Source organism: Vicia villosa, linkage group LG6 (assembly GCF_029867415.1).
Source record: "Vicia villosa cultivar HV-30 ecotype Madison, WI linkage group LG6, Vvil1.0, whole genome shotgun sequence".
Taxonomy (NCBI): domain Eukaryota; kingdom Viridiplantae; phylum Streptophyta; class Magnoliopsida; order Fabales; family Fabaceae; genus Vicia; species Vicia villosa.
In genome coordinates this window covers 126,773,258-126,795,155 of record NC_081185.1, presented here as the reverse complement: position 1 = coordinate 126,795,155, position 21,898 = coordinate 126,773,258, and the positions used below count along the sequence as shown (strand labels likewise).

At 31.5% G+C, this 21,898-nt stretch overlaps 1 protein-coding gene across 1 annotated transcript; it reads left to right on the top strand.

Moving 5' to 3' along the window:
* Positions 1 to 20,289: 20,289 nt before the first annotated feature.
* On the top strand, positions 20,290 to 20,622 carry LOC131614615 (uncharacterized). The gene has a single exon (XM_058886179.1). It carries the CDS (start codon positions 20,290 to 20,292, stop codon positions 20,620 to 20,622), a length of 333 nt encoding a protein of 110 aa, XP_058742162.1.
* Positions 20,623 to 21,898: the final 1,276 nt, after the last annotated feature.

Below are 21,898 nucleotides of genomic sequence, written 5' to 3'. Positions count from 1 at the left end.
TTTATATGACGGACTGAGTTAAGAGTTTTATGCAATTTGCAATTAGGAAAGGTTATAACTTTTCGTTGAAGACTATAAGTATTGGTTGTAAGCATATTACTTGAGTGTATTTAGGGATGCCAACTTGCCTCCGTTAGCAGGGATCCCCGTAGAGATTCCCCATTTGGGGCCCCAAAGACGGGGAATTTTCTCCCGCGGGGACGGGGATGGGGAACAAAGTCTCCCCGAAGGACTTCGGGGACGGGGTGGCGTAAATATCCCCCGCCCCGTGGAGTCTCCGCCCCGCATAAAATAGCCAAATGTCCTTAATTTATTATATATATAATTTTAAATTATTATGTAAGTCTATTTGTCATTTCATATAAATAATCTTATACACAAATTTAAAATATATACGCATTTTTAGTAAAAGAGTGAGATCTAAATGATTATTTCAAGTTTATTTTAAGTTTGAAATTTTGGTGGTCATGACACTCAATATTATAGATTAAATATTATTTATCGTAAAGGAATAATTTATTAATTTCTCGTGGTTACTTTTTGAAGCTTTTACTGTTAATTTGGTTAAAAATAATAATAATAATCATGTCTATGGATCTCCGCATGGAGATCCGTTGGGACACGCGGGGATCCGCGGGGACGGGGATGGGGGACAAAATCCCCCCGTAGCGGGGACCCGAAGCGGGGATGGGGAATAGATTCGATGGCGGGGATTATGATGGGAATGTATCCCCCGGCCCTGCCCCGCCCCATTGACATCCCTAAGTGTATTCAATCGACTACGGATGGTATTCAATTTTAGTAATGTAACCACATGAACAATTCTTTATAATCAATATAATAATTCAATATTTTTATTATATTTTTTTATTTATTATCATTAAAAATATTTTTTAATTTATTTTTTAACTTCAATAAAATTAAAAATATATTTTATTAAATTTAATAATACTACATAGTCATTCAAATAACTAATTTTTTATCTTACGAATCACTATCAAATTATTACTTTTATTTGAAGATAAAATTCTTATTTTTAAATGTCGTTTTTTTTTCTTTCTCCATGTTACAAGTTTTTTATCATTATTTAATACAATTGAATTTATATAGTAATTGTTTATTTTACAATTATGTAATTCTATTTAAATTTTCATGTGTATATCTAAATACATCATTTGTCAAGTTTACCATTTTATTTTGTATAATCATGTTATTTGTTGTAATATTTTAATTTCATAATGTTTTATTGTACTTTCCCAATAAAAATGAATTTTTCATATATCTAAATTAATTATTACGCCGAAATTAAAATAAATTCACCCATGCGAAAATAGGTAAATCTTACTAGTTATATTCTACAATAATACATATAAATATATTCAAAATTAGTTGCCTTTTTCTATTTTAGATTATTCACAAAATTAATTTCCTTTTTATAAAATCAAACAATTTTACTTCTCCTCTCATATTTTTATACAGAAAATTAATGGCGTGTCCATTTTTTGGACGCAGATTGTCTAACGTTATTGCGGGAAAGGTAGTCTACTGTTCAGTTATTGTTGTCTGTTGGATAAATTGAGAGACCGAGATGAGGACAGGTGGAAATCTTGTGAATTAAAAAAGAAAAATTTAACTTGAAAAAATGGTTGAATTAAGGAGTTGGATCCTCTCCTTTAAATTTTTCTCTCCAACTCTCTCCTTCACATTTTTATCTCTATCTCTTTCTAATATTTTCTCTCTCTTCTTCTATTTAATATTTTCTTTTAATTTTATTAATCATATTACACTTAATTTTGATGAAGGAGACAAAAGGAGGGAAGGAGAGGATCCATGGTGGTTGAATTAATAACCTGTGTCATGACTCTGTTGTTTTGCCTCCACCCACCGCCTGAGGAGGACTTATGCTGCCAAACCCTTTCATCACTTATCGTCAAAGTCACCACACCGCCTCCATCACCTGTAAATCATTCTTCGTTCTGCAGCAATTTATCTTAGTGAGATTTAATTGTGGACGACGACGTGAATGGTCGTGGCGATGACGACGATAGAGATTGGCGGTGATCGGATTCAAGGTGGTTTCTGGTGTTATTTTGTTTTAGTTCTGGTTCAAAACGACAAAAAATTCCCACTAGCCATTATCTTAGCATCTTGATGCATCTGACGGTTGATAATGGGAATGGTCTCTGGTTGATGATTGTTGTTATGGGTGTCACGGCTACGAGGACGGAGGTTGAAGAACCAATATTCTGCTTTTTTTTTTTAAATCGACAAAGTTACTACGTGGCATCAAGTCACCCATTGAATTTATCCAACGAACCAATATTCTGCTTTTAATGACATGCTACTTGTGAAATTTAAAAGGCATGATGCTAAAGTATTGATCAATCAAATGGTTAATAGAGGCGTGATGCCTCATTCAATTGGATGGGTTGTCATCGCAAATTTACATGATTAGAAAGTCGATTATTAATCATAAATTAGTAAATTTAGGTTGATGAAATGATAAAAAAATAATTAAATATTATTTAATCCTTTTCAATTTAAGTCCATTTTATAAATTTTTTTGTTTTAAATCATATTTATCTTTTTATAATAATATTAATAATATAATATTCATTACTATTTTTATTAATATATTTTTATTGTATTTCAATTGTCTTAACTATTCCGTCTGGTATTTTAATAAATAAAATATTTTATTATTAATACACTTAATTATTATTTTAAAATTTTTACCAAACTTAAAGAGGTCAATTAAAATGAGACAAAAGAAGTAACATTAAAGAAATATATAAAATATAAAAATATCGTGTACTTGTTGTGAGACTACGAAGAATCATTTAAAACATTGCTATTGATTAGAATGTTCTAAGCTATGGTGTTTTTAATTAGGTTTTTTTTTAATAAAGGCAAAATATCATCAAAAAGAAAAGATGAGATAAAAAAAGAGAGGGGGACAAAAACTAAAATCCTCTCAATGAAAAAAAATCTAAAAAAAAGTAATTCAAGTCTATTCTTTACAAAGTCAATTCTTAAAAAAAAGGAATAGAGTAAAAAAAATAAAATCAGAAATAGTAAGACCATGGTTACCGAGAGAGTCTACGCAAGTGTTCTCTTATCTGTAAATATGAGAAACTACAAAAGACTTCCAGAAAATAATATTCACACAATTAACCCATCTAGAACGAACCTGCCAAGGGACTTTAAAGGGGGATGGAAAGCATGCACAACCGCAATGGAGGCAGACTCCAACCAGAGGTGATTCTAATTCTTCTCAAAGACGGACTCAATGGCTGACATAGTCCCTAAGAGCTCAACAATAAGAGAATTCGAGATACTAAAGAAAGAAGAGAATGTGCCCAAGAAACTACCCTCATGGTTTCTAAAAATGCCTCCACAAGCCGAAGAGTCAGAGTTGTTCAATCATCATATTTAATCTTGATCCAATTCCACAGAGAGCGAGTTGGATGACATTTTTCTTTAATTTTTTTCCGCTAAAATTATTGCTTCTCGATAGTAACGAAATTAATTATGGAATATTTTATGTCATTAAATTTAAAAATAAATAAATTTCACTTATACTTTTTTACTATTAAAATATTAGTTGATATTTATTTTGTACAATTTTTAAAAATAGTTTATATGATTTTGTTATGAATTCTTTGAATAAGTAGTAAATATAAAAAAGTTTTGTGAATGTTTTATGCATGATTTTGTTATGAATTCTTTGAAGAAGCAGTAAATACTTTCATTGTTATTTTCTTTTAATATTTCTATGTTTCTTATTTCATTTTAAACAAATTGGACCGACAAATCATGGAGCACTGTTTTAAAAACCGAACCGGACCGGCCGGTCGGACCAGTTGAACCGGGAACCGGTCTGGTTCGATTGCTGGATCGGATATGTCATTGAACCGGGAACCGGTCAGGTAATCGGTCTAGTTCGATTGCTGGATCGAATATGTCATTGAACCGATGTGAACCAGTCAAAACCGGTGTAAATCGGTAAAATTGGAAAAACCGATGGTTTAAATGCATTTTTAATTTTTTTTAACAAAATAATTTTTTATTTTAAAAACTTAAAATAACATCATTTTAATTATTTTAATGAGAAATTAAAATAAAAAATAAAAAACAAAAAAAAAATGTTTCGGATGCGGTTAATTTTGTCGCAGATGATTTTGATATTGAAGAAGGAGATACCAACATTGAAATAATTTTTTCTTTGAAATTTAATTTAGTAGACAATAAAGTTACTTTATTATAATTTATTCAATTAGATTATTTTGCGATTAAATTTTGTTTGCAAATATATACTTTGTAATTTTGTACTATTTTATTATGTGTGATACGTATGTTTAAAATTTGAATTTAAATTATGAACTTGTGAATTTATTTAGGATATGATATTTTAAAAAAAATTAAGTGTCAGTTATAAATTGGAGAGACTGAATCATCATGTTCGACATGTTTTATATCTATATAGTTTTGTTATAACGACCGGTCTATTCAACCGAATTATCTGGTTTAATCCGATTTAGTCATGCGGTTCAACCACTGACCCAATGGTTCGACCGATAAACCAGTGACCCAATACTCTCACCGATTTCATGTCCGATCCAGTTTTTAAAACTCTGCATAGAGGCGTGGACTTAGACAAAAAAAAAAAAAACCGAACATAAAAGGAAAGAGAAAAGAGAAAACAAATGAATGGAAGCAAACAAATCATAATACTATTACATGTCACAAGTCACAACCCATTAAAGAAAAAGCACAATGATAAATGAATGTGTTACATAAGAATATATGAAAAATAATAAATCATCCATAACAATAATTCATATTTCAAAGGAAACCAAAAAGTGTCTTCATCCTTCATCCTATGCACAAATCAAACTCCACATAGTTAAATCCTCAAAACAGAAACCCAAATGCAAGAGCTACGAGAGAAGCAACAGCACTTGGAACAAAAAGAGCAGTAGCATCAGAAGCAGGACTAGGAGCCGGTGAATCAGCAGCTGAAACGCCACTTGTAGCTATCACCAACAAAGCAACCATAACCGCCACAAAAACATTCATCTTCATTGTTTTAGAGAGAGAGAATATTTTGAAACAAAGAAAAAGTAGTGGTTGTTGTAGTGGCAGTGGGTGGAAAACACAGTGCGGTTATGGTTGGTTTTATATAGTTACGGGCAGGCTGACCGAACTTTTATTGTGGCTGCCCGTTTTTTTGGACAGCATGTCTTTATTGAAAATTCTTGGTGGTTTACAGCTGTCGCCAACGGTTTATGGGGTCACCAATTTATTTTTCTTTGAAAAAAAAATAAAAGAAACTACCTTTTCATTTTGTTAAATATAAAAAAATTATTTTTTAAGGAAAATAATTGGTGTCGTTTGGGTTGTGTCATGGTGTGGTTGGTTAATAATTTGGATTACTGCTTAATTGGTTTGAGGGATTCATTGCTTTGTGTTTTGTGTATTTGATGAGTTAATTTAATTGATAAAGTCGTGGGGGAGGTGAGTACTGTTGAGCTGGTTTGAGACTTTTGTTATCTGGATTATTAGTATGCAATACTATTCTCATTGATTCTTCTTCTTCCTATTGTTTGTGCTATCATATAATATTAATACAATTTCAACATTGGTAATTTCTATGTAATCTCGTTAACTTATCCTCTCATGCTTCTCATGTAGGCAGGGTTGGTGGTCATAGAGAAGAAAAGATAAGAGAATTTGATAGTATATAATAATACTAATATGATGAAATATACATGATAGAATTATAAAATTAAAAGGTAGACTTATTTATTCTTTGAGAAAAATGAATTAGAATAAATTAATAGTATGCAATTAATTTTAGTTAAATATATTTACGAGCTGAATAATAAATTATAATATAGAAATTATATCTAAATTAAAATCTACAATTCTTAACTTAAAATCAAAATAATTTTACAACTATAGAATTAATTTTATTGTTTTGTCTAAAATTGAAACCATAACAAACACGAAGTGATGTATATGTTTGATAAGTAAGAACTAAAAAAATTATGATATATTTTTAAGAGTCTTATGTTGTATAATAATATATAGTATAATTTAAATATTTATACTATAAATAAACACAATTTTTATCTTATTAATCAAATTAGTTTTGTAAAATAAATTAAATTATATCACATTTATTAATATAATATTAAAAAATTTGATTTAAGATTTAATGGGTCATCTGTTATCATATTTTCTCTATCAAATCATTCACAATTTATTTTTATACTTATGATATTCGGTCCTAAAGGTAATGGAGCGTGTTAAGAGTTAACTTGGATTACACATTCTTGACGTATTTTATTAGTTTATTAATTTATAGATTTTATAAAATAAGTAATAATATATAATGACAAGATATTATTTTGGTATTGTCTATCTTTTTTAAAATTTAATTTTTTTAATTTTAATTTTTTTTATGCTAATTGTTTCACAATTGTTATTTCATTATCTTTTATTATTTATTTCTTTCATTATATAAATAATTTAAATTAAGTAAAAATAATATTTATATTTTCATATGAGTGCACACTAAAAAAGGACATACAAAAAAGAGAGGAAAAAAATATTTTTGATGTAGCTTATTTTCATTTAAATTTCGCCTCTAAAACTTTTTAATATTTACCACAATTATTTAACTTCTTTTTCTATTTTTTTATTTTTACTTTGTAAACATTTTCTCTTTTTATTAATGACATCATTCTCTCATTTGTATTTTTTCTTTATACATTACTTCCACAACAGAAAGAACATAAATAATTTTAATTAAAAGTAAAATTAACATATGTATTTTTACGCGTATGCACTAAAATTAGCAAACAACACAAGAGTGTCGATCTAGACGCTAGTTATATATTATACTTATATAAAAAAACTATAAAATTATATTTTAAAAAATTGTTTATAAGAATTTTTATTTTTGACAAACTATCCATATCTTATATTTTTAAAATTATTTTAATAAGATTTTTAATTTTTAAATAAATTATTTAAAATTTTAAATATTTTTAACATAATATTTTTTTAGGACAAATAATGATAACCAACAAGCTAGTGATTTAGAGGTTAAACAAGTCAATTTATGTGACAACTTTGTCTCTTCAATCATACAAGCAGGTTAAGGAAGCTAAAGTCAGACATGCATTGTTCATCAAATCCAACTGATTACACAACGGTAAGGCGTTCCCAACTTCATCTGAATCTTATACAACAAGCACCTTTTACCTCTTGTTATTCACAACTTAGTAATTTTGCCACGACTAACCCTATGGGCGCCTTGTGGTGAATGATTGATAAAATCTCTAATCTTCAATCAAGAGATGTGGGAATGAAATATAAATAAATTGGAAAAGTAATACAAAAGAAAAATGAAAAGAATTCCAAGAAGATATAAAACATTTGAAAGTAATATGGTAAAGAGGAAATGAAACAAAAAAAAATAGAGTGTGTAACAAATGATGAATGATTTCTCTCTTGAGTTTAAAGGTTATTTGAATTCAAAACAATGATTTATTCTGAACCGATCCAAGTTACAACTTAAGAAAGACTTTAGTGATTTATGGTTTGATATCATGTTTGTATTATTATAGATGATAATCAATCTGATTGAAGTGGATGCATGTGTATGCTAAGAGAGAAACATTCACACTTTTAAGAGAAACACTTGTGAAACAGAGATGAATGATTGGTTTTCAGTTGAATATAGAATCTTTGATTGTATCCTTTGTTTCATTGCAACTTATTCATAGACATGATTTATTTTGAATGTTATTATAATTGTCTTGAATTTAGCCGCTATCAAAGCCATGCATATTACTGAAAAACATGCTCAATTAAAATATTAAGTTGTTTATTTATGTACTGAAGAAACTATATTTGACTGTTTGTCTTGCTTTTATTTTAGGTTAAACAAAATGCTCCGTTTTGAAGAGTTAATAAGTGTGTAGTTTACCTAATTGTCATTATCATTTTTACACACATATCAGTTTACTTATACCCTAAGTAACACTAAAATTTCTTGATTTTATACTTAATTGAGAATTATCTTAATAAATATATATTTATCCTTTTTTATACCTCTGAGGTTGAAAGATGGAAAAGCAACGCAAAGAGGATTAAATACCAAGCCAAATAGACCTAATACTTAGAAGTCAAAGTCAGACCAAATTCATAAGGTAAATTTGAGCTCAATCAGCAGAAGTGAAACAAAAAATGACTTGAACACGAAAGCAATTTACTGAAAGAACTTGAGTACGACCAGCAAATATGAGGCACAATGGAAAGGGTCGGAAACTAGGAAATTTCATTGGAAGAACATTTATTTCACCTAGAGAATTTATGACGGATAACCAAGAAGGTTTAAGAATATTTTAGTGTGAAGCAACGTAAAAGCAAGATATAGTGAACGAATTATAGCTAGCCTAGCAAATGGGACCAACTCCTAAAAATCTATAAACAAAGAGTTAGACAAGTTATTTTGATATATCACTTTACATAGTTAGCTTATATTTTAGCAAAATTCGTAGTGAGAGAGAGTTGTAGTTGTTATAATACCGAAAGTCTGTCAAGGTGAACCAACCAAGGAATATCATATTATTCAAGAAAGGTTCTTGTCTACACATTTTATCTAGCTATTGTTGTATAGTTAAGTTATATCTTGTGAGATATTGGATCGAACTCTAGTATTGTCAAAGGGTAGCTTCTTGGTTCGACAGATCGACAGAGTTAAGCATGAAGTCGAAGGATTGTTCACATGCTGGTGTCGAAGTGTGCATGCTGTAGTCGAAGATGGGTCTAGCATGCAGATGTCGAAGATGCTAGGGTTGTTAACATGTTAAATTAGGTTTTAGTGTTTAAACCCTAATTTGTTAAGTTAGCTTGTTTATTAAGTTGGCTTGTGTAATGGGCCTTGCTGAAAAAGCCCATTAGTTAGTATGTTAGGTTTTATTATAAATAGCATACTAGTCTCTCATCATTGCTAAGCTGCAAATCCTAATTTAGGGTGAGAGAGGTTATTTGTTATTCTTGTAAACTTGTAATCTTGTTTTAAGAGAAAGTAAAAGAATAGCAGTTATAACCAATTCTTGTGTTCTTATTCTCTTCCCTAATTCCCTATTATACTTTGTTATTGGTATCGTTTTTCACAACAAATTGGTGCGGTGAGCGTGGAGAAGATGCCTTCAACAAAGTATGAGATTGAAAAGTTCACCGGAGTGAATGATTTCGGTCTGTGGCGCTTGAAGATGAAAGCTCTACTGGTTCAGCAGGGTTGTTTGGAAGCGTTGAAGGGAGAGGCAGCCATGAATGCAGAATTGACGGCAGCGGAGAAGACGAATATGATCGAGAAAGCACACAGCGCAATTTTGTTGAGCCTTGGTGATAAGGTTCTCCGGCAGGTATCAAAGGAGACGACGGCATCAGGGTTATGGGTGAAACTTGAAAGTTTGTATATGACCAAATCGCTGGTAAATCGACTCTACCTGAAGCAAGCTTTGTATTCATTCAAGATGATTGAAGACAAAGTATTGGCTGAGCAGTTGGATATGTTCAACAAGCTGATTCTTGATCTTGAAAATATTGATGTGAAGATCGATGATGAAGATCAAACGCTGTTACTATTGTGTTCTTTGCCTCGATCACATGCTCACTTCAAAGAAACTCTCTTGTATGGAAGGGAGTCCCTGACGTTTGAAGAAGTTCAATCAGCCTTGTACTCTAAGGACTTGAATGAACGAAAGGAGCATAAACCTTCGACTGTTGGCGAAGGTTTGGCCGTTAAAGGAAAACTCTTACGAAAGGATGGTAAGTTCGACAAGAAAAAAGGCAAAAGCCAGTCGAAGACTTACAGTGGCGAAGCATCTGGCATTCGATGCTACCATTGTAAAAAGGAGGGTCACACAAGAAAGGTGTGCCCTGAACGCTTGAAATATCATGGAGGTAAGGATAATGGCAACGCTGCCATTGTTCAAGATGATTTCAAATCATCTGATGTTCTTGTGGTTTCAAGCAGTGACTCTAAGAAGGAGTGGATTATGGATTCAGGTTGCACTTGGCACATGACTCCAAACAAAGACTTGTTCGAGGAATTATGTGATCAAGATGGTGGATCAGTATTGCTGGGAAACAACAAGGCTTGCAAGATTGCAGGTGTTGGATCTGTGAGATTCAAGCTCCATGATGAGTCAATAAGGTTGTTGACTGAAGTCAGGTATGTTCCTGATTTGAAGAGAAATCTGCTTTCTCTTGGTGAATTCGACAAGAAAGGATATGTTTTCCAAGGAGAGAAAAGTATCCTAAGAGTCATGAAAGGTTCGAAGGAAGTCTTGAGAGGCGTGAAGAAACAAGGCTTGTATACCCTTGAGGCTGAAGTTGTAAGTGGTTCGACAAATGTTGCATCCACGAAACCTTTGTCGAAAACAGAAATCTGGCACATGAGATTGGGCCATGTCAGTGAAAGGGGTCTGGTCGAATTAGGGAAACAAAATCTGCTTGGTGGAGACAAAGTCGAAAAGCTGAAGTTTTGTGAACCCTGTGTACTTGGAAAATCTTGCAGAGTGAAGTTCAACAAAGGCAAACAAAGAACACATGGATCCCTTGATTACATCCATGCTGATCTTTGGGGGCCTGCAAGGTGTCCATCACATTCAGGAGCAAGGTATTTTCTATCCATAGTAGATGATTATTCCAGAAAATTATGGGTATTCATCCAGAAGACTAAGGATGAAACTTTTGAGAATTTCAAAAGTTGGAAGACTCTGGTTGAAAATCAGACTGGCAGAAAGGTCAAGAGGTCGAGAACCGACAATGGCCTTGAATTTTGCAATGAGGCATTCGACAGTTTTTGTGCTGCCTCTGGTATTGCAAGGCATAGAACTACTGCAGGTACTCCACAGCAAAATGGTTTGGCTGAAAGGTTTAATCGAACTATTTTGGAGAGAGTCAGATGCATGTTGACTAGTGCCGGTTTAAAGAAAGTGTTCTGGGCTGAGGCTGTTTCGACAGCAACATATTTGATAAACAGATGTCCTTCGACAGCGTTAGATATGAAGACACCTGAAGAAGTTTGGTCGGGACATCCACCAGATCTCGACAAACTGAGAGTATTTGGCTGCATAGCCTATGCTCACATTAGGCAAGACAAGGTCGAACCTAGAGCTCTGAAATGCATGTTCATGGGATACCCTGAAGGAGTCAAAGCTTATAGGCTATGGTGCCTAGAGCCAGGTCACAGGAGGTGTATCACCAGTCGAGATGTAGTTTTCAATGAAGCTGAAATGGCTTTTAAGAAAACTGATGATGTTGGTCGAAGTACAGAAACATCTGACGAAGAGCTGGAACAGGTAGAGATTCCTGTTGAGGTGGAGCATGTTGATGCTGAATTGCATATCCCAGATGAAGTCGAAGAAGAAGCAGAAGATGCTGAAGTTGAGGAAACTGACGATGACTACCTATTGTCGAGAGATAGGTCGAGAAGAGTTATCAAGCCACCTCAAAGACTTGGATATGCAGATCTTATAGCTTATGCCTTTATCTCTGCAAGTGAGGTTCTAGACGAAGAACCTAGAGACTATAAGGAAGTTATGAGGAGTCGAAATAAGACTGAATGGCTGAAGACCATGGATGATGAGATAAAATCTCTTCATGATAATCATACCTGGGAACTGATCAAGAAACCTGCTGGGGCAAGGTTAGTCAGCTGTAAATGGATTTTCAAAGTTAAGGAAGGAATTGAAGGAGTGACGTTGAAAAGATACAAGGCAAGGTTAGTTGCAAGGGGTTTCACTCAGAAAGAAGGTGTCGACTTCAATGATGTGTTTTCTCCTGTTGTGAAGCATAGGTCCATTCGAATGTTGCTTGCCATGGTGGCACAGTTCGATCTTGAACTGGAACAGATGGATGTGAAGACTGCGTTTTTGTATGGTGATCTAGATGAAACGATCCTGATGAGGCAACCTGAAGGGTATGTCGAAAAGGGGAAGGAAGATTATGTGTGCAAGTTAAAGAGATCTTTGTATGGGCTGAAACAATCTCCTCGACAGTGGAATAGGAGATTCGACAAGTTCATGGCACGCATAAGTTTCATTAGAAGTCAGTTCGACCACTGCGTTTACTTCAGATTTCGACCTGGTAATTCATTTGTTATTTTGTTGCTTTATGTGGATGATATTCTCATAGCAAGCAACAATGTTGAAGATGTGATGAGGGTGAAGGCTGAACTCAATAAGGAGTTCGATATGAAGGATCTGGGAGCTGCTTCCAGGATTCTTGGAATTGACATTCGAAGAGATAGAAAGAAGTCGAAGTTATGTCTATCTCAAGAGGCATATCTACGAAAGATTCTTGAAAAGTTTGGTATGTCGAATTCGAAGCCAGTTGTGACTCCAACAAACCCTCAATTCAAGCTGAGTATTGATCAGTGTCCCAGTACTGATGTCGAAAGAGCCTATATGAATAGCATTCCGTATGCTAATATAGTTGGTTCTTTGATGTATGCTATGGTTTGTACTAGACCCGACATAGCATACGCAGTAAGTCTTGTAAGCAGGTACATGGCGAATCCTGGAAAGGCTCACTGGCAAGCATTGAAGTGGATTTTAAGGTACATAAATGGGTCTCTGAATAGAGTCCTAATTTATGGTGGAGCCTTGGGTGAAGATAGTAAAGCAGTAATAGAAGGATATGTCGACTCTGATTATGCAGGTTGTATGGATTCCAGAAAATCTATTTCTGGATATGTTTTCACTATGTTTGGCACAGCAATTAGTTAGAAAGCAACTCTTCAGAAGGTTGTTGCTCTATCAACCACTGAAGCGGAATATATTGCTCTCACTGAAGCTGTGAAAGAAGCATTGTGGCTTGAAGGTTTTGCGAAGGAGCTGAAACTTCAAGGTCAAGGTATCACTGTTAAATGTGATAGTCAAAGTGCAATACACCTGTCGAAGAATTCAGCCTATCATGAGCGAACTAAGCACATTGATGTGAGGCTGCATTTCGTCAGAGGAGTAATCGAGCATGGAGAAGTCCAAGTGCTGAAGGTTTCGACTGAAGACAATGCTGCTGATATGATCACCAAGACATTGCCGAGTTGCAAGTTTTTCCACTGTATGCAGTTGATAAAGCTGCATGAAGAAAGCTAGTTTGTTCCTTGACGTTATAGAGTTAGGTCCAAGGTGGAGATTTGTGAGATATTGGATCGAACTCTAGTATTGTCAAAGGGTAGCTTCTTGGTTCGACAGTTCGACAGAGTTAAGCATGAAGTCGAAGGATTGTTCACATGCTGGTGTCGAAGTGTGCATGCTGTAGTCGAAGATGGGTCTAGCATGCAGATGTCGAAGATGCTAGGGTTGTTAACATGTTAAATTAGGTTTTAGTGTTTAAACCCTAATTTTTTAAGTTAGCTTGTTTATTAAGTTGGCTTGTGTAATGGGCCTTGCTGAAAAAGCCCATTAGTTAGTATGTTAGGTTTTATTATAAATAGCATACTAGTCTCTCATCATTGCTAAGCTGCAAATCCTAATTTAGGGTGAGAGAGGTTATTTGTTATTCTTGTAAACTTGTAATCTTGTTTTAAGAGAAAGTAAAAGAATAGCAGTTATAACCAATTCTTGTGTTCTTATTCTCTTCCCTAATTCCCTATTATACTTTGTTATTGGTATCGTTTTTCACAACATATCTTGTTGGGGGTTAGGTTTGCACATTATTATTTATTTTAAGTACTTGAAGGACATGGCCATTTATAATATTATATGTGGACCTAGATGATTCCGAGAGGTGTTGTATATTTATATATAGAGAACCATATACCATAAGATAGAGTCTAAACATAAATCTAGACGTGTTATTCACATATAATGTTGAAGCATAATACTTTACTATTATTTATTAAAATATAAAAATGTCAAAAAAACAATACAAATGATATCACGATGTTAATTCAAACACGAATAACATTTTTGAGAAATAGGTGATGATATGTATCAAAGGTTAAAATGAGCATAACTGGCCATTTGATATGCATGAAGTTATAATAAGTGAAACATCTAACCCCCAACACTCTCTATCATTGATAATTCTAGTATTCTTTTTTATTTTCTTTTTACAAACAAAAAAACCTTTAAAAAAAAATTAAAACACTTTTTAATAATCAAAATAGTAATCATTGCAAATATGTTTTATTTCTCATTCCATGCGAATACGGTAATTTTACTCACTACATTGTAATTTTGTTGGCACAACCACAACAATGTTTTCTATTCAAATACCATAAAAAAGGAAACTAATATGATTTTCATGTTCCATAGTCAACATAGAATAAGAAGTGTTGAGTTTGGTTTCCCTCATACTCCTCTTTGAGCCGACATCATCAACATTCACATAATCAATTAGGATCTCTGGGAAAAGGCGATATTGATATGAAATGCTATATTTATATTTAGAAATTCCATGATATCATGTTTGGGATGGATGAGGATTGCGATTTGGAAAACTACCCCATTATATCCATTTTTTATTCTACAACTTCACTAGTTTTTAGTGCATATTAAATATTCAGCCTACAAAAAAAGAACTCGACTCAAGGAAACATAAAACAAAACAACATAAGTTATTTTAAGACAAATTTTTAAGAAATTCTCTGACTCCATAAGATGTAAAAGCTCGTTTAATCTTGCGCTTGAGCGTTTTAGTCTTTCTGCTTATTTATAAGTAGAATAAGCAAGATTAGGTCTTAAAGTACTAAGACGATGAATACACTCACACTAAATTTTCTCTCTCTTCGTATATTTATCATTTCTTCTAAAACCCAATTTTGGTAATGACTTAATTGATTAATAAGATTTTTTAGAGGTTTGAAGCTAAACCTGTAAAAGCTTTGTGTAAGGTGTTTGGCAACAAACTTGACAAAAGTGGAAATTTTTTAAGAAACAGAGCAATGCTTGCTATAAAAGAGTACAATAATAGGAATGCATAGATTTTGATAAGACTTTTTCCCCTATAGATAGATTAGAAGTCATAAGGATTCTTTTAGGGTCCGTTTGGTGCACAGTATAAGAGACATGATAGAATATATGTATCATATTTTATCTCAATCTAGTGTTTGATGGCATAACAGGATAGGATAATCCTGAAATTTATTTTATTCAGCCTCACTAATTCAAATTCTTATCCTGAATATGAGTTGGGTTAGAATCCGGCAGAATATGATAAGAATATAATTTACTAATTTACCCCAATAAAATATATTTTAAAATATAAATAAAATATAAATAAAGATGAATTTTATATTAAATTAAAAAAAATTAAAAAAATATGTATGATACTGTCATAAGGTTAATTTTGTAACTTTTTATAATATAAAAAATTAAAATCTAATAAATTGAAATATTTAAAAATAAAATAATTATTAAAAATTAAAAAATGAATACTAATTTTATTTTTTACCAAATTAAATATATTTTCTTGCAAGGGTAGTTTTTTCATTTACATATTATCTATACATACTTTGATTTTGTTTATCTAACATATATATAATAGAATTCATGATTTTTCTAAAGAAAAACTAAAATTATTTAGTCAGTAGTGTCAATAATTTTTTTTAAAATTATATAAAATTATTAATATTTTATTAATTTAAAATTTTTAAAACATTTTACAAAATAATTTAGAAAAAATATAGTTGTTTTACACTGTAAGTTTATGTGTGTGTGTGTGTGACAGAGTGTGTTTTTGAACTGTTACATCTAAGAGGACGAGTATGTTGACCATCCTCCTGGTATTTCAAACTTCTCTCCTCATACTCATGTCTTCAAGTTGAAAAAAGCTCTCTACAATTTGAAATAAGCCTCCAGAGTTTGGTAGGAGCATTTGAGCATGGTTTTGCTTGAAAGCAATTTTCAAAGAGGAAAAGTTGATACAATACTTTTTTATTAAGAAAATACATGTCAATGATATTATATTTGATGTTACTAACATGTCATAGTGCAATGATTTTTCTGATATGGTGCATGTATGAATTCAAAATGTTTATGATGAAGTACAAGCGGTACGTGTCATTTGATTTAGAACTCTTTTGTCGTATAGCATAGAAAAAACAAAAAAGGGTTGCTTCATCCATAGATGAAGTAGAATATGTCGTTGGGGATTGTTGTAGTGCGAAAGTTATTTAGATGAAACAAGAGTAAAGTGATTACAAAATTAATCTCAAAATTATCCCGATAAAATTCTACCACCCTAACGTCATAAACCTCACTAAGAATCCAATACTTCACTCTTGGACAAACACATTGAGATTAGACATCATTTCATTAGGTCTCACTTCATCTATTCAACTGGAAGACATTTTTACAAAACCCCCTTTATAAATAAAACTTTTTTTATAAGAAATCAGTTAGAAATTTTAAGCCAATCATACATAGATTAATTTGTCAAGTATTTTTTTCTCTTTTTTCTTCTTACCTTTTGTGTGTTTTTGTTTGTTTGTGTATGTGTGTGCTGCTTATCTGCTATTCTTTTTCTTCTATTTCCTGCTTTTAGATAATTATAAAGGGGGAGAGGTATACTCTCAAAAGAAGTAGATTATACCTTCTTTATTTAGGAAGGAGAGTTAACTACTTCATTTTGTTCATCTATTGTTCTCTATATTACCACCTCCCTAGGATATGCATTGTCATCATCGAAAATGGGAGAAAATGGTTCAATGTGCTTTGCAGGTTAAATTTTTTTGAGATTTTGATGATGACAGATGGACAAGGTAAAATAAATCATAAGCATCACCACACAAGAATCTATCAAAAAGTAAAATTGATCAAGTCTCAATGTTAAAGGCAAGACAAGACAAATCAATTTCAAATATCAACATCAAAAAGAATTGAAGATGAGAAAACTCGACTGATCTTGTGCTTAAGTGTTTTATTCTTCTTAATCAGTTATAGGTAAAATAAGCAAGAATAAATCTTGAAGTAATAAGGCGATGCACACACAGAAACACTATAACTTTTTTTCTCTATTCATCTATTTTTCATTTCTTCTAAAAATCAATCTTGACAAGTGCTGAATCTATTAAGAAGCAATTATGATCAATTAAAAAAACTAAACTCGTTGCTTTTTATAATTAATTAAGGAGCGAGTTTGCGTCCTAATCCATTAGGATTCTAGTTACTCAATTAAGGAGCAAACCTGTTTTAGGATTTTCTTTTCTGACTTAATCTAACTAATTACCTTGTCGTTTCTAATATATTAGAAAGCAGTCAAACTGATGGATTGTTGTCTTTTTAACTAAATTTTTTCCCATATAAAGAAGTGTTGTGCTCACTTCTAAAGCACGAATTTTATGAATTGTCTACTCTCACTTCTTACTTTTTCTCCTTCTAAAATAAGTTTTATTCACCACACATTGTCTTAGTGTTGAGAGAGTGAAAATTTTATCTTGAAAGTTGTGTATTTTTTATTTTGTGTTTAATTTGTTTATTCAAAAGCTTAATTCTCTTGTGAAATTATAATTGACTTGGAATTGGCAAGCTAAACATGTAAAAAGGTGTAAGAAAGGTTATTGGGCCGAAACTATGTAAAAACTCAAGTTATTGATCTTGAAAATCTCAAGAGAAAACTTTTGGAAATTAAAGTAGGTCACGCGATTTAAGGTGGAATAAATATAATTTCTGGTGTGATATCTCTAAGTCCATCTCTTTTATTTTTCCACTTCATAATTCTCTACTTCTACCTTTTTCTTAAAATCAATTAACTTAAAATTAATCTTTTGCAAAAAAAAATTAAGTTCAAATATCACATTTCATCTCTCTTTTTTGTGTTTAGAGTTACTTATTCAATAAATATATTATCATCCTCATCAACAACACTTGTCTCTTCCACCTGAGTAAAGTTTGTCGGGCCTCAATGATACTAGGAAAATTTGTCGCTTAAACCCTAAAGAGAGGTTCCATAAAATCTTCCAAGAAAGGTACACAATATTCTATTTAAAATTTCTTCGACTTCTCATTCTTTACTTATTTAAGCATTAATGTGTTTGCAAATACCATCCATTGATCAATCAACAAAGTCATTCGCTAATCGCTTGTCATCGACCCGAGAATCATCTTCTTGATTCAGTTCAAATCAACGGTCATGTTCAAACTTCCAACAAAAACAACTTAAGGGATGTTCATAACGGTATGGTGTATGTGTTTTCATTTTAGAAAACGAGAACTCAAGCTATTTTGATTATTGACTTGTTTGTTCACCTATCAATGACCCCGACCCCATCTTCTTCCACTGAAATTGTGGGAAAGATACATTCAAAATGAGGACAAGTACTTTGTTGCCTAGTAAATTTGAAGTGACCCTCAATAAATATGACAATAATAGCCAATAATAAATTTGTAAAAGGAATATATATAACCTTCATATTATTTTCCGGGAATGGAGCGTAGCAAAAAACTCATACAAACACACGGTCCCCTAACTTGCTTCCAAACATGGCAATATTCTAACTTTAGTCTTTATCGAAGTGTCCTGGAATCTTAAGCTGGAAAATCAATATCATGCCCCAAATATAAGACTAAAAAATACAGCCTGTTTGTGAATATATGCTTTATTATGGATTTGTCAAATCTCTAGGTCTCAAATAATATATTAAATTATTGGAAAAAATATGAATTTATTTGTTGTATTGTAGTGTAGTGTAAAAAAGTTCACAAAGTACAACACGTCTATTCATGATCATGATTTTAAAAATAATAATGATAAAAATTAAATTTATTTAAAATTTTAAAATTTGGGATTGAGTGATATTTTTTAAATTCTGTATCATGAAATGAAAATGTTTGTCAATTAAATTTTGTTAGACACGAATGAATAAAATTAAATGTGAGCTTAGTTAAATGGAGAAAATGATTTGTTCATCTTTATTGAATCAGTTTTATAAGAATATTACATTTTTAATTGAAAAGGGAATAATATACAAACGTACTAGTACTAGGCTTCTATTTTTAATTAAAGTTACGAGACTCTCAATAATTTGAGACAATGCAATAAATGTTTTAAATTTTTATTAGAGTTGATATAATAGTGTGAAGAAAATCGAATTAATTACAATAATTATAAGACCTTAAAAATATGCCGATAGACTAAATTAGCTCTAACTCAAAAATATTTTAAATCTATTAAAATTTAATTTATATATACTTATTTATAATGATTTAATTAAAAATAATATTAATATTATTAAGAAATTTATGTGACCTTAAAAATTTATATGATTTATATCTTTCTATATTATATAAATAAAGGGGAAAAATTGAATATGGCTGTTGCAGCCTACATGGGTCGAATCCATGTTTCAATGTTGAAAATAAAAGTCATAATCTTTGCGCCAGATAAATTACTTTATAGTAGTTTAACTCGTCATGTATATATAATATTTTATTTTAAAATTTCTAAAGTCCAAAAAAAATTATGAGGCCCTTAATTTTTGGAGGCGTTGGGTTGTGGGCCTGGTTGCTTGGCCCAGAGCCGACCCTGATGATACTAGCACCTTCATGTGAATTTTTCAGTTTCTTTAACTTTATCCTTATCTATATTATTGAGTATTAGCTGACGTTTTTGGTTTATTGGGCCTTCTGCTTTGACTTGTTACTTTGAGTTTGTAACTCATGTTTGTAGCCTATATAAGGCTAGCTATTGTGAATGGAAAAAGAGAATGGATCATTTTTTACCGAACAAGTGATATCAGTTGTACGCAGATCCATCGACCTTAAACTTACAAAAAAATAAAAAAAAATACAACTTTTTTCTGTTACGGTGGTTGCACCATTGCCACCGCTCTTCTCATTGTTTTACTACATTCTTCTTCATCTTTTCGTTATTGTCCCAACTGAATCCATGGTGGAAAATTCTCAATTTCCTACAACAATCTATTCCCAAATTTGATGGTTATTATAATAATTGGTCGATGTTGATAGAAAATCTTCTTTATTCTAAAGAGTATTAGAGCTTAATTGAAAAGGGAGTCATCATCGCCCTAGTTAATGTCGCGTAAGAGGAACGAAAAGCAACCGATGATAGCAAATTGCGTGATTTAAAGCTCAAGAATTATCTATTTTAATCGATTGATAGATTGATTCTTGAGACAATATTTTCAGTGATTTTGCAAAGAATATTTCGGAGGCGATGCGAAGGAAGTATCAAGGTTCGCCGAAAGTGAAGCAGACACAATTGTAATCTTTACGGCGTAAATTTGAGATTCTTACAATGAGGGAAAGTGAATTTGTCAATGATTACTTTGCAAGAACTCTGGCTATTGTAAATCGAATGACAACACATAGAGAAAAGATGGAACAAATTGTGATTATGGAGAAAATCTTGAGGTTTGTGCCTGCAAAATTCAATTATATGGTGTGCTCTATAGAGGAATCGAACGATGTAACAGCTATGTCAATTGATGAGCTTCAGAGCAGTTTTCTTGTTCATGAACAAAGAATGAAAGAACAAATTAATCATAGTAAAGAACAAGATCTCAAGATGAGCTACACTGGTAAAGGTAGAGGAAGAAATGCCTCTAGGGTCGTGCTAGAGGAAGAGTGAGCAAAAAGTTAGTGGAATGTTACAAGTGTCATAAGCTTGGACACTATCGTAGTTAATGTCCTGATGGGTTTTTCTGATGAGAATAGAGAACTCAAAGAAGAAACATGATATATTGATAGTGGCTGCAATAATCACATGGTGGAAAATAAGGAGTGGTTCTTTGATTTTTATGACAAATTCAAAGAATATGTGAGGTTTGATAATGACTCTAAAAGGGTTATCATGGGAAAAGGAAATGTAAAATTATACATAAAGGGAAGGATTTATGTCATCGCAGATGTGTATTATCTATCAGGTTTGAGTAATAATTTGCTGAGTGTTGGGCAACTACAACAAAGGGATCTCACAGTTATATTCAAAAACGACGTATGTTAATTGTTTCATAAAAATAAGGGATTGATTCTATCAACTAAAATGACAACCAATGTAGCCTTAATTACATCCTCTTTAATAATATTCCAAATTCCAATAAATTTAGTAGAAAATAAGTCCAAACCCGTCAAACCCAACTGCACTATCTTTATTCAGGCTACAGCCAGCACTATAAGTTTCATCCTTTGTAGAAGCATTTTTGTCAATATAAAAAATATTATCATTTTTCTCTTTTTACTCTCTACTAAACCAAACAAGAGACAGAGGAGGTTTATACTTTTTTCTTTTTTCTTTTCTCTTATCTTTGTTTTATATCAAAGATTCCTCTAAATTTATTCTATTTCTTATTTATTTTTTTTCTCTCTATTGATTTTCTTCAGAGGCTAAGTAAACTTTCAATCTAGTCTCTCAAATATTATTCTTTCCTTTATTCAATTTATCAATATTAAAATAATAAACTTAAAGTATATGAAAATTCATCTTATTATTATCTGCCGCCTATATGTTAGCAAGACGTCATAGTCTAACCACATAAATTTTCATATACAAACTTTTTTATTATTTTTAGTCATATTTGGATATTGAATTTAAGGTCTACTCTTTTATTAAAATAATAAAAATAAAGTGAACATTTGGTATCTTTAAATTTTATTGGATATTGGTACCCATTCAATCAAATAAAATTATTTATTCTTATGTTATTTTTTAATTTTTTATTTTAAAATAAACTAAAATTTAAAGTTAATTTGCACTAAAAATATCGATACACACTACTTATCATGAATACCTAAGAATTTACTAATAATAATTATTAGAATGTGTTTTATAAACGAGCTTTCATACTGGGGAATGATATTTTTCTAAAATCAGATTTCTTTTAATCATATTTTTTAAAGTTTATATT

What these genes read in the sequence shown, in the direction of transcription:
- LOC131614615 (XM_058886179.1), top strand. Translation starts at nt 20,290, where the DNA reads ATGAGGGAAAGTGAATTTGTCAATGATTACTTTGCAAGAACTCTGGCT.